Raw genomic sequence first — 13358 nt, forward strand, 5'->3', positions numbered from 1 at the left:
ACCATTTACTCCCATTTTCACACCACTCTAAAACTTCTTAATAAAATAGTAAAACAAAAACTAAAATCCAACTGCACACTACCTACAGTCATCCATCAGTGCTCCTGGGGGGATATTTGTAAACTATTGTCTTTACCTCCCATTGGTTATGTGTAATAGTAGAAGATGCTGACGCTGATGACGTTTGGGGGGTGGGGGGTGGGGGGGGGAGTCTTAAACGGGAATGATAAAAACATTAACACAGGACAAATCTTAGTATCTACTGCAGCTAATTTTAAAAACACACCAATATCATTTCACTCTGAAAAGGCTGCCTCAACTTTTTTTATTTACAATTAGGTCCAATATTTGTCTGAAAACATCCGTCTGCGTTTGAGCGGTTTATGACCGAAGGAAATCCCAGAATATAGTTTTCTACGGAGAAGCATCTCAGGCTGAATATAACGGTCTGTAGATCTAGGCTCAAAATCCTCTTAATGTTCTGGTCTGGATTAAACTAGAGCACATACTATATGCCAAAACATGCATTCTAGCAAATTATTTTAATTTCTGCACTTGTATTTTTAATTTTGTCACTACATATATGGATATCCATGAAAAGGTTAACATGATTTCTCTTCATCTGATTGCTTGCTGTAGCATTTTGCTAGAATTTCCATGCCTGCAGTGAAACAACGTGGATGATTTGAGTCAAAAAAACTAACTGTTCTTAATGAACAATATTAAAATGATCGCATGTGGTCTCTTTAGTAATTATAATCAGTCCAGTCTTAAAAGCTTGTGATTATTTTATCCTATATTATAATTTTTTCGTGCTGGAACAACCCGATTCCACAGTTTACAAGCACCACTTCTAAAAAGAAAAGTAACAATAGTAGGAAGACAATTCAGACTTTAAAAAAAATTTCCTTTAACTCATCCCACCATATCTCTTTATAATACTGCAACTACAGAAGGTGGTTCCACTTTTAAAGTGACACAAGATACAGAAGGCAAAAAAATAAAAAATGAAAAGATAAGAAAATAATTCTTGATGGGAAAGTCTGTAGGTAGCCAGGGGTCCATGTTTCCAGAGCGCATCAGTTCAATGCAAAATTGTGCCTGCTTGCTCTTGACGGAAAGAAACGGCTGGAAAAGCAGCACATTGATATAACTTTCCTCCTTAGTGTTAACAGTCCCAATGTGTGTGTGTGTGTGTGTGTGTGTTACTTTTATTGTTCTCACCAGAAAAAAGTGAGGAATAAAAAGAGGAAACATTACTGACAAACAAAGAGAATAGTGGTTTATTGTGTCTTATATTCTCATTTAGTCAAGGAGGGCTGTGGTAGTTTCTCTTTACTATGTACAATAATTTATGAGATTAGTTAATCTAAAACTGCTTATTAATTTATCCTAATATGCTCTATGTTTCTTTTATTAAAAAGGAGCACGTCTTTTTTCCTCAATTTCACTTATAATAGCTGTATAAATTCACGAGTTTACTTACAAGCTTCTGTGCTATAAGAGTTGCAAATATTCCAGAGGTGCATGTGTTGACGGAAGAGAAAAGAAAAACAAGAAATCCGGATTGAGAGCTCACAAACGGCGAGTGGAGAAATATGCAGGAAGGGAAGGAGTGACGACAGTGTGCTCGGGCGGGTTGTAGGACTCGTAGGTTAGCTGGTGGGCTGACAGACGGTGGTGTAGGGGGGAATATGGTGGGGGTAAAGTCATCTTTATCTGGGGTGTGTGATGGTGTTCAGATCTTGAGGTTCTTTATAGTTTCTGCTCTCTTCTTGAGCAGATCTCCCACCTCCTGTAGCGAGCGCAGGTAACTGCTCTGCACTTTGTCCATAGCAGCCTTCGTAAACAACACTTCCTCCTGAAACAGAAAACAAAGAGGAAGCCCATCAGCCGATTGTGCACGATAGAACATAATATGCATTACATCCAAGCCGGAACATCAGCTGATCATGCATTCACATCAAATACTGAGGGGAAGAAGGGGCTTCAAAGTCCTCGTTTACAAATATTCACATTAATCTGTAGCTTCTGCAAAAAATGTAATTCAGGGATATACGCTAACATTTTTAAGCACTAGCTCCACAGGTGATCAACCCCTGAATTTGGTGACCAAAGTACATTTTTGGTGGTCTGAATGCAAACTTATGTAAAATAAAACACAGAAAACCTTCTGCCACAGTTTCTTAGTTAACAGTCTCCATCTAAAAAAACTTTATTGATCCCAAATGCTTGTTACAGCAGCAGCAGGTCATCAAGGCATTGCCCAACAAATAAAGGATGCACATTAATGAGGATGTTTTATTTGACCTTTATTTAGACTCAATCTCATCGAGACATGCGGTCCCATCCTCAACAGAGAGCTGATAAAACTTGCCGATCACACTGTAGATGTGTTCATGGAAATGATGGGAGGAGGGAAAGAGAAACTGTGTCTGCACACTCACCTGTGTGGGTCCTTCCAAGCTTAAACCAGCCAGTTTAAGGGCTGTTATGCCAGTCTCTTGCTCCTTTATATACTCCAAAGCCTGAGTCAGCAGGTCCTGCAAACTCCCCGCCAGCTCCTGGAAGCCACAAACCACCGCTGGCTGCAAGAGACACAAATCATCAGTGGAGAGCCACCATTGAACTTCTGAGTGAACTACAGAATACTGTGTTACTAACAGATGAGCACATGGGGAGGATTAAAAAGGGGAAGCTTTACCAGAGCTGTGGTTACATCCTTTTTCTTCTTCTTCTTCTTCTGTAGACTAGTCTTGAGTGGTCGGAGAATCTTGGCACAGTGACTAGCCATCCACAAGACTATGCACACCGTCTGTGCAGAGTAAATATGTTACAACTTAAAAAACACATCAGATCCAGTACACAGCAGGTAGGAAATGGTTTGGAAGAAGAGATGTCTCACCTCAACAAAGAAGATAAGGTTTTCTAATAAGGAAGGTTGGGTTTTCAATTTGCTCTCTTTCATTTCCAATAAATCCCCATTGCATTTATTCAGTATTTCTGTGCAGAGAAAGGAAGACGCATGAAGCATTACAGACACAGAATACACCTCTGCACTTTACTGTGCTAGAGAGTTAGAAATCCAGCTGCCAACTCACCTTGAAGCTGAACTACTAATGATTTGAAACCGTTACAGATCTGGGTTTGAAGCTCTGACGACTCATCTAAGAGGGTAAAAAGAAAGAATGGCGAGTATAATAAAAGCATTAGGCAAGCATTGATCGGCTTCATGTTACTGCCATCTCTTCTTACCAAGTCCGACAGTCTCCAGGTCCTGTAGATAGACAGACAGCTGGAGTGCTGCAGCCTGGCACTGACAACTCCCACTAGACAGAGCTGCGGCCAGGCGGGTGGAGGGGGGTCCCAGGAATGGATACTGTAATACAACGAAAACACCATTACAACAATGAACTCCACATATTTCTAACATTATGTCTTTCAAGTGTACTGCAAAGAGTTTCATTCTTTGACAACAAAAAGGGCGAATGATGCAGAGAAGTTTATGTTTCAAACCAAATTATTTCATTTTAAGAGAGTTAAATAAACACAAATATATACATTTTGAGAATATTTGTCAAAAAACATTTATGTCCATCTGTTGAGGCCCTATAGAGCAGACGGATAGACCAACGCCTGAACATTGACTTTGGCTAAAGGGTGTAGTATCCATTAAATACGAGACGATTCATGCAGCTGCATCTCCTTCCTGAGACCACACTGAGCTGGGAGGAACTCTGCTTCCCTTATAAATATGCATCAGGCTCAACCGGGATTATTTTCTCTTGATATTGAGAGTTATGTACGAGCTGGACGTAGGTTGGTTTGTACGTGTGACAAGTGAATCAGCAAGATTGGTTTGCCGTTTAAAATGTTTCCTTTAACTTTCACAAACATGTACTCCCCCCGTGTGTTAAACATACTTGTATGGGTTTTTCTGCTATCTGAGCGGCTGTCTGCAGAGTCTGGTTGAGCTGGGAGAGCAGACTGCCGAGGATTGCGTGCTTGTCTCCGACTCCGTTTTCGTTGGTCGTCTCAGAGTTTTGTTGCGATGGCGTGTGTCCCAGATCGGCCAAAGAGGCGAGCAGGCGAAGTGTCAGAGAGCGTAACCTGAGCCAGACAGACTCTTCCTCTAGAGACCGACGCCGGTGCTCGTCAGTTAACATTCTGTGGAAGGAAGAGGCACACGGGTTGAAACTACGATGCCATTGATCTGTTCACGACCTTTATTCCACAATGAAAATGGGACAAACTAAATAAAAAAGGCAAACTTTGATACCTGTCTTTAGGGTCCCAGCTGGTAAAAACGGTCAGGTCTCGGTTATCCCTCATAGTATCCCAGGGGATGTCATCCTCCTCTGGAGACAAAGACATGGCCTTCACACTCTCATCCAGACTCAACACACTGGAAGAAAAAATAAAAGAAAGAAAGACAACATCTAAATGAAAAACTCCACAGCAGTCGCTGTAATTTAGTTCTTAATGTTTTAAGTATATTCTCACATATCGGCCTCGAGGAACAGATCCAGCAGCATCCTCTCAGTGCGGACCTGGGCAAAGTGCAGCGATTGGTTCAACCTGTTCCTGAGCGCGATGAACTCTGGGATTTTCTCGAATGCTCCGTACTTATACGCCTGGATGATATACTCTGATGTCTGGTAGGTCGAAGGAAGGAGGGAAGGAAAGATGAATGAAAGAATGCACATGTGACACCAGCTTAAGAAGCGTCAGAATTTAAATCACAAAGTGGGATGGACTTACATCTTTCTGGTTAGAGTGGAAAAACCTGAGGGAGAAATTACAGGACTGGGAGGCTGCAGCAAACTGACCCAATGACTCAGCATAACGCGTTAACAGAAACCTGGAAATTAAAAAGAAAAAATATTTTTTACACACTCAATCTCTTGTTAATAGTAAACGCTGGTCTGGCTCATATTTATCAAGCATCTCAGAGAAGGAAATGCATCTTAGCTGTAGAGCTCCTCAGATAATGTGATTCCTTCATTTCTCCACTACTCCATGTGAAGTTATAAAAAAACAAAAACAAAAACATGCTGCATTCGCACCACTCATGTTTATTTATACATTTACTCATTACTTAAAATGACTGATTTCATTGTTACACGTGGTGACATAAATATTTCAGTCTTTATTTATTTGCTCCACTCGAGTGGCTTGCCAGTGTTAACTTATAGCCTAATGCAAATAGCTTACTTGTTATTCCTTAAAACTATCTAGGCCATTTATACGAAAGTAATTACTCGCTGACATCATTTGGCCATACACAAAAGGCTACAAACAATACTTTTCTCCCACACATTTTGAACCATTACCTAGTTCTCTAAACCGCAGCTGTCAGGAAAACTAAAATAGCTCATCAAATGATCTACTTTGCTACTTTATCCTGCTGAAAGTCAGAGTGGGAAGCTTCATCAATACCTCTTTTCCATACTCTGAGGTACGCTTGATAAATATAAGCACAGATGCACTTCACATTAAGTGTGTACTTGTACTGACCCTATGGTGTCGTGCTGTACATGCTTGGCATCCAGGCTGGAGTAAAGGTCCACGACAGGCTCAAAGGCTCCCAGGTGACAGTAGACGAGCAGCAGCAGCAGCTTGAACTGGGCGTTGGAGGGACTGAGAGACAGACCCTCATGGAGGACACCCAAACTCTGCCACACCATGTTCTCGTCCTCTGCAACAACACAGAGCATGACGTTGAGAGACGGTGTCACTGAAACAAGGAAAGGTTCTGAAAGCAGAGAAAGAAAAACTCACCCGTCTCCTTCCATAAGTCAATGTATACATGAGCTGCCATGAGACAATACATATCAGAAAACTGCAGCTCCGTCTTCAGAGCGTTCTTCCCTGTTAAACACAGAAATCAACAAGTCAGAACAAAGTACGGCAGGAACAGGAAAATAAATCAGTTCCTAAGTGATCCCAGAGTTTTGTTACCGACACCAAAACCTCGCTTTGATATAAAAAAGGTTTATATTCCTCAAACAAAATAAGCCAAGTGTTGAACAAGAATTTAGCCAATAAGAAAATATAAAATAGTGTCGTGAAAGATGGAGGCTCACCCTAATATCTTACCATAACTACAACATCCCAAAAACCCTACAACAAACTGCTAACCTTGCAAAAGAAAGTGAAAACTTTTATTCCCACAAATGTGACACACACACTGACACACACACACACACACACAAAAATGTGTGTTTCGAACAAGGTTAAAAGTCTCATGTTAAATGCTAATGCTGCCATATGTTCACTGTTCAGAAAGACAAACGTTGCTCCTTTCCATATGCAAATTAATTACTACATGAACAAGTACATGCAATATTTCCACTCTTGCTTTGCATGTGAATGGCTTATTGAGGATTGAACAACTTATGATTTTGGCTTCTAGGAGGATTAGTTTAAGCAACAGTTAAGATAAATTATGTTAATGAAGAGCTGCAGAGATTATTGCGTCGATAATTTGACAGTCGATTAATCGTAAAAGTAATTTTTAATGCAAAAGTATGGAGATTTATATCATATCTCACCATTTTCTTTATATTTTATAGTCCAAATCGATAAATCTAGAAAATATGTTGCGCTTGTTAATGTTTAGACTAGGGTATATAAAAGACTTCCCAATCACTCTTAACAAAAAGCGAGACAAGAGAAAGAGGAAGCTGTGATGGGAGAGAAACTAAAAGAAAAGCAGAAAGAAACTACAAAACACTCAGCAGATTGATCATTTTGACTTCCTTTCTACCTCTGAATAGTTCCCGTCTTCATCCATTGAAACATGGGATTCAACAGTAAATTACAAAGAGCAAAATGTTGACTGTGTTGCTTTGTTGTCAGTATAATTTGCCAACACTTGGTTTTCCAGATGCTGTGGAAACGCAACAACAATGTGCAGATTTATTGCCATGATGATGCTGATGATACACTGCTGTTACAAGACAGATGTGGTCATGACAAAGGGCTTCCATGTTCCCGGTCACTGAGCATGAAACACATTTAACTTTGTAATTATTAAAGTCATGACTCCGTCTGGTTTGGGTGATTTTCATGCCTCCGTGTACAATCTGATTATCCTTGACAAACTTTAACGCGAAAAGTAAATAAAAGTGATTTTCCTACCGAACTTGAGTCCGTGATGATAGTGAGCTTTGAGCTCCGTGATGAGATGCAGTTTCCCTTCCACATCGAGAGCGTGATGCAGCCCGAGAGCTCGACTCAGCTGACACAGACACAAATGCCTCTGCATCGCTTTGGTATCATCTGGAAAAGCGAATCCCTCCTCTCCCTGCTCCCCCAGCGGCACCGCTTCACTCAGACGATTAATGAACTAAATAGTTAAGGAGACATTTGTTTCACATCACAGCCCGACCGTTCACTTCACAAGCGTCTATTAAACAAGGCGGTTACCTGCACATGATGTTCAGGGGAGAGCAGATGGAGGTATATTTTTAGGTCGGTGATGCAGCAAGGTTTGTCTCCAAACTTCCCAAAGAACTGCACCATTAGCTCTAAAGGCTCACCTGTTTAAAGCCACATAAAGTCACATACAAAAGGCTAAAGCACCTTGCAAAGGGTGAAACTCAAGAAAAGCAACTGTTTTTACAGTCCATGTGTTTTACCTAACAGGCTTTCTTCAGGACAGCCCCTTTCTCGCAGTCTGTGAATTAATTCAAGACGAGCTAAATAGGGTCCTCTGAGTGAACGAGAGTCTTTGCCGTCCTCCCCTTTAATTCGGTCCTGCACAAACCTCATCACTTCAGCCACAGTGTGATGTACCGGACCCTCCGGACAGCTGGAGACAGACAGAAAACAATATTACAGTGTTTCCCATACATTGATGTATTAATGGTGGACTGCCACAAGATCAATATCAACCACCACGTAATTGATTCGATTAATGAATTCAAATGAAAATATTACTTGGCAATATGTTGTTTCAAACCCTCAAATATCTAAATGGGCATCTGCCACACACACACACACACACACACACACACACTTTGTACTCACTGTTCTCCTTCTTCTGGAGGACTCCACGACTGATCAATCAGGTAGAAGAGAGAGTCAAAGTAGCAGGAATAGAACTGCCAATCATCGGGACTACAAACAGAAACACAGGTTTGTAACTGAAGGTTTGCAGTTCTTCTCATGTTCACAGAAGAGTCTTTAAGAGGCTAAACTCACTTTTTGAGCAGCAGCTTGTGGGCCAGCGAGTTGCACTCTGGCCAGCGTTGTAGTCTCTGGTAGAGCATCATACACTTGTTTTCTCTGCTCTGCAGCTCACTGGTCAGCTTCTCTGTTAGAGGATGCATATACGTGTTCAATGTGTGATTTCAAGTAATATATTTACATTATTCTTCGTTCATAATTTATCTAAATAGTACTGCTGTGTAAAATGTGGTTATTAACAGTGTTTATTTGCTACAAATACTGAACTGTGGATGTTATTATGTGCTCTGTTGCTCTGCATGATTAGGAGCTTCTATCTTGAGAATGCTTGTGTTGTTATTTCCGTGCCTTACTGCCCCATGTATTTACAGAGAAGTTGAATAAGGTGTCCATTGTTTTTATAAATAAAGATGATCTTTCAGGCTTTACAAGTACACAAACACTTACCCCCAAGCGGGCCCCTGATCACTTCGAGAGCCTCTACACACTTTCCCAAGCGCTCCAGGATCATAAAATACAGCTGCACCTACAGTCACACACAGAGCCAGAAACAAGCTATAAATAGTAGCAACAAGTCTGGAACAATTATCTGTACTACTATTTTATAAGATTTGTTTTTCTAGAATGTACACAGGAAAAAGTGAGGGTTGTATTATATTATAAGCACCCAACACTTGTGTTTTCACAACATCAGATTGAGTGTAACGCTGCAACACTATTCTACAGAAGAGTGTTGCATTATGGGTTGTTTGTAACCCTATTGTTGCTAGGCTAGTGAGTTTCTTCAAGTCCGTTTAGTCTCTTTTAGAGTTAATCATCTTAAAAGTGTTTATAAAGCCGACTTAAACCTCTAGGAGCTTCTGATGTCTCATTTCACATGAAATTAATTCTGATAAGTGAAAACGAGTCGAAACTAGCATCACAAACATCTGCAGATCGAATCATCCGTCAGTGTCATGCTGAGGAGTTGGAGAAGACCAGGTGACAAGGATGAGGATGTTTTATATTTCGAGCTGATATGGTAATTTTCTAGTTTTGAAAATGGGGGGGGAAACTAAACCAAATATAAAGCCATTAAATTTAAAATGAGTGTTAAAATGCATGTTCATGGCTCAACAATCCTTCACTCACCTCTGCTTCTGCTTCGATCTTCTCCTCCTTCACCATTTTCTCCACCATGCGTTCAGCCAGTGGCAGGAACATAGTTTGGGACAGTTTTTCATCTTGTGCTGAGATGGCCTACACAACAAACAACATGTTATTTTCAGAATTATGACAATATTCAGCAAATGTGAACGTCTGTGTTGAAAAAGCCCGCCAATACCTGCATCACCAGACTCATGACCGACCAGAAGTAATACGGATTCTTGGGGACGATTTTATACAAGGCCATTCCTGCCTGTAAAGGGCGAAGATGCAGCCATCAACATCCTCTTCATTATTCTGATTATATGTCCATCTTTTTAATTACCAATGAAGCACAAAAGCCACAGCTGTTAGTCATGTGTGTTTGCATGTTTATATGCAGAGTGTGGACCTGAGTTTTCTCACCTGCTGCATCTTCTTGTACTCCCCCACGCGAGCGTAAGCCATGAAGAGGTGAGAGTGATACTCCTCACTGAGGGGAACCTTCTTCACCGCAGCTTCATACAGCTTGGTGACCAACTCCGCTGTGAACAACAGGCACAATATATTCAACATGCAGTCACTCTAGTATAATAACCAGGCTTCGTCCATGTGTGTGTGGACTCACGACGATGCATCTCTCTGTACAGAATAGTCAGAGCTTGTAGCGAGTTGTCATCAGTGGGCTCGAGAGTGGCTACTTCCTGGGCCAACGTGAACGCTTCATCCTGCTTCCCAGTCCTCTGAAGGCCAATAGCCTTTAGTACCTGAAAGGAGGAAATACAAAAAAAAAAAGGAGGAACAGATGGAACAGAAGAGAGACAAACAACAGAGAAAGGTGAAGTTAGTTGTTAACAGTCTGACCTTTACAGAAAATTAAGTTCACACAGGATGTATGGTAGCCATGTTGATGTCTGGAGGGAGAGTTGTGTGTTTTTTTGTGTGTGAGGGAGAGTGTGAATTTGGTTTGGAAGGAAACATTACTCTTTCGGTAAACTGCTTATAGCTCAGACATGCAACCCGTACGTAAGGGGTCACAAGTTTATAAAAGAGTTATACAGAGAGTCAAAAATGGTAGAAAACCATTGAACGAGGGCTCTCAATATAGGAAGACACAAAATAAAAAGCTTCATGCAATCACTGCCAACAGCGGGGAATAAACACAACAACACTTTTGGTGAGAATTGCCCTTTAGTCACCCACCTTGGCACAGTGTAGGTCCTTGTGTTTCTTCAGCAGTTTATCTGCCTGCTGTATCGCCATTTTATTGTTGCCATTATCAAGGTAATCTAGGGAAACAAAAGGGACAACATTATTACATTAATGATGGTAAATATTAGACTTGAACTTATCTCATACAAGTTAGAATGCAATGGGCTACAGTGACTTGGCAGAAAACTTTGTGTATTACCATGTAAATCTGGGGGATTAGTGGTAATCAATTAATTGTTTAAGTCATATTTCAAGCAGAAATACCAAACATTTAAAAGGTTCAAGCTTCTCAGTTGTGAGGATTTGCTTCTTTTCATTGTTTTAAGCGACAGTGAACTGGTAAAATGTGTTTTTTGGACTGGTTGTTTAGTAAAAAAAACATGCTAGCCTCTATGAAGACATTAACTTGGGCTTGAGATAATTGTAATAAACTTTTTTTTTTTTATAGCAATTTCTTAGACCAAACAATTAACCTATTCATTGGGGGAAATATAAAACAGATTAATAAACAATGAGGACCAGGTGTCACAATAACTATAAATGTCTTTCTGAATGGTTTGTAAATGTGAAGTATGTGAAACAGATAAACAGAGACACCTCAGTTCAGCCTCTTCAGGACAGCTGGGTGCCAAAATTAACTGTGCCAGACAGCACACTGTGATTATGTCATGTCTATTCTCTCTATTCAAACGGTCATTACAGAAGAACCAAAAGTTGATGAAAGCCTACAGAAATGGGAGGAACGTGGAATTATCAGTTAGATCCAGGGTTGATAAGTTCATGGTGTACTGCCAAACTAAGCAGCCCAGAACCTTCAGCATGGATCAAAAAGACAGAGACACTAGCTTATTTATGAGTTTCAACTTTCAAACTACATTTTTATGTCACAGCAGCTGAAGAGTTGAAACCGTACTGCTGCTAAATGCTTTGACAACATTCACAACAAAACTTCATTCAGTACAATGCTAACAGTAAGCAACTACTAAACAGGTCATAGTTTTTATTTATTTTTAATAGTGGTGGAATGTAGGCCTAACTAAGTGCATCTACTCCAGTACTGTACTTAAGTACAAATTCAAGATACTTGTACTTAACTTGATTATTTGAATGTTATGCTACTTTATACTTCTACTCCTTTACATTTCAGAGGCAAATATTGTACTTTTTTTAATTCAACTACATGTGTGTGACAACTTTAGTTACTAGTTTCTTTTATCCAGTCAAAAACATGAATCTCCAGGTGTGTTGGTTTTGAATGTTTGTGATAAACTGAAGGATAAAGTCTTCCTTTATGGGTCGCTAGCTAAATAAACTGTTTAAAAAGCCTCTTGGGTCAGCTGGAAAATGCACCGTGACAAAGCGGTTTTACTGATGAAAAGTGGACTTTTTAGAGATACATGCTTCTCACGCTACAAACGTGATGATTTGATAGAATATGATGCATTGCTGTAGATTAAACTACAAAACAGTATATAAATGGAGTTACAATTAGCACAACCTCAAACATCTACAGCAGTAAAATGCAACATACACATTAATGCAGCGGTAATAATCCAAGCATACTAAATATGATAGAAAGAAAACTGACAGGGAACATTTTACTGCACAATGAGTACTTTTACTTTACATACTTTAAGTATATTCTGCGGATAATACTAACATATTTTTACTGCAAGTTATGATTTCAATGCAGGACTTTTACTTATAGTGGAGTATTTCCACATTGTGCTATTAGTGCTTTTACTTTAATAAAGGATTTGAATACTTCTTCCACCAATGCTCACTGGGTAATGTCCGATATTTCAGTGTTTTTATCAGCCCGTCTTTTTCTGGGTGTCCTAGAGCTGTGACAGCTCCATGCTAGCTAGCTAGCCGGAGTTAGCTTGAAGCATTGTCCTTCCACTATTATGAAGCTGATGCTAGCTGGAAGCTAAACGTGTAACATTTATATAGCTACAAGCAAGCTTCAGATTCAGACTGGACGCGGACAGCTGAACACAACGGAAATACTTGTCAACCTAAAGCACATAACGCGCATGAATACAGAACTTTTCTTTGTAACATACATACAGTTGCAGCATAACTATGGGCTACCTGGCTAGCTGACATATTAGCATGCTAGCTAGCTGTCAAATAGCGACCGTTAGAAAAAAAGGAGTTCGACTTTGAGTATAAGCCAAACCGGACGACAGATATTTATGTAACCATTCATTGCTTTAACACCACACGGAATATCTACGGGTTTAACACGGGGGACACGGTTTCATCCAGAGACCCGTGTCCTACCACGGCTCGGTGGCAGACCGGGTAAGGTGCACTGTCATTGGGCGCTGCAATCCAGCAGAGTCCGTGGTTGGAGCTGGTGGGGCCGCATCGCTGCCCTCCGACTCCAACACCTTTAACTTTACAACACATGCACCGGTATACAACACAAGGATGTTTCTCAAACATCAAAACACGCTTAAATATATAACTCCCCATTGAGTCCTTACCGTATATGGGTCTTAGTCTCCTGTCGTTAGGATCCTGCACATGGCCTCTCGCCGCCATGGTGGAGTTTACCTGCTGGGTAAATGTTCACGCATGCGCACTGTGAGCTGCCTCCAGGAGGGATTAAAGGATTTCGTTTCTCGCTGTCATTATTGTCTGAGCACATATTTAAATGTATGAATGAATATGTACTACAACCAGTGGTGGAAGAAGTACTTTACTTCAGTAAAATTAGTAATAACACACTTTTAAGTAAAAGTAAAGGATAAAAAATATAAATATTATTAAAATAAATAAGTATCAAAAGTAAGAACTACTCGTTATGCAGAATGGCCCAT

The 13358-nt window shown here is 40.3% G+C and overlaps 1 protein-coding gene across 2 annotated transcripts; it reads right to left on the bottom strand.

Annotated features, from left to right (window-relative positions):
- Positions 1–1260: 1260 nt before the first annotated feature.
- naa25 (N-alpha-acetyltransferase 25, NatB auxiliary subunit) lies at positions 1261–13149 on the bottom strand. Of its 2 annotated transcripts, XM_029445115.1 has the most exons (24): positions 13023–13149; positions 10522–10607; positions 9947–10085; positions 9745–9863; positions 9518–9592; positions 9325–9432; positions 8641–8719; positions 8209–8320; positions 8035–8124; positions 7644–7816; positions 7432–7544; positions 7144–7351; positions 5782–5871; positions 5518–5698; positions 4762–4861; positions 4504–4655; positions 4280–4405; positions 3924–4167; positions 3256–3379; positions 3102–3167; positions 2906–3003; positions 2705–2815; positions 2448–2588; positions 1261–1861 (listed from the first exon to the last, which is right to left on the bottom strand). In XM_029445115.1, the coding sequence occupies exons 1-24, from the start codon at positions 13078–13080 to the stop codon at positions 1739–1741; spliced, it is 2916 nt and encodes a 971-aa protein (XP_029300975.1). In that variant the 5' UTR covers positions 13081–13149; the 3' UTR covers positions 1261–1738. The 2 variants fall into 2 exon arrangements, with proteins under 2 accessions (XP_029300975.1, XP_029300976.1); XM_029445116.1 differs by lacking the exons at positions 9947–10085; positions 10522–10607; positions 13023–13149 and having other exon boundaries at positions 9518–9652.
- Between the last annotated feature and the right edge of the window lie 209 nt (positions 13150–13358).

Source organism: Cottoperca gobio, chromosome 12, assembly GCF_900634415.1.
Source record: "Cottoperca gobio chromosome 12, fCotGob3.1, whole genome shotgun sequence".
In the NCBI taxonomy this organism is placed as follows: Eukaryota; Metazoa; Chordata; class Actinopteri; order Perciformes; family Bovichtidae; genus Cottoperca; species Cottoperca gobio.

What these genes read in the sequence shown, in the direction of transcription:
- naa25 (XM_029445115.1), bottom strand. Translation starts at nt 13,080, where the DNA reads ATGGCGGCGAGAGGCCATGTGCAGGATCCTAACGACAGGAGACTAAGA. An exon ending in TGACTTATGGAAGGAGACGG is followed by an intron (nt 5,699 to 5,781) that starts GTGAGTTTTTCT and finishes GTGTTGTTGCAG; the next exon opens with AGGACGAGAACATGGTGTGG. An exon ending in TCCACTCTAACCAGAAAGAT is followed by an intron (nt 4,656 to 4,761) that starts GTAAGTCCATCC and finishes TCGACCTACCAG; the next exon opens with ACATCAGAGTATATCATCCA.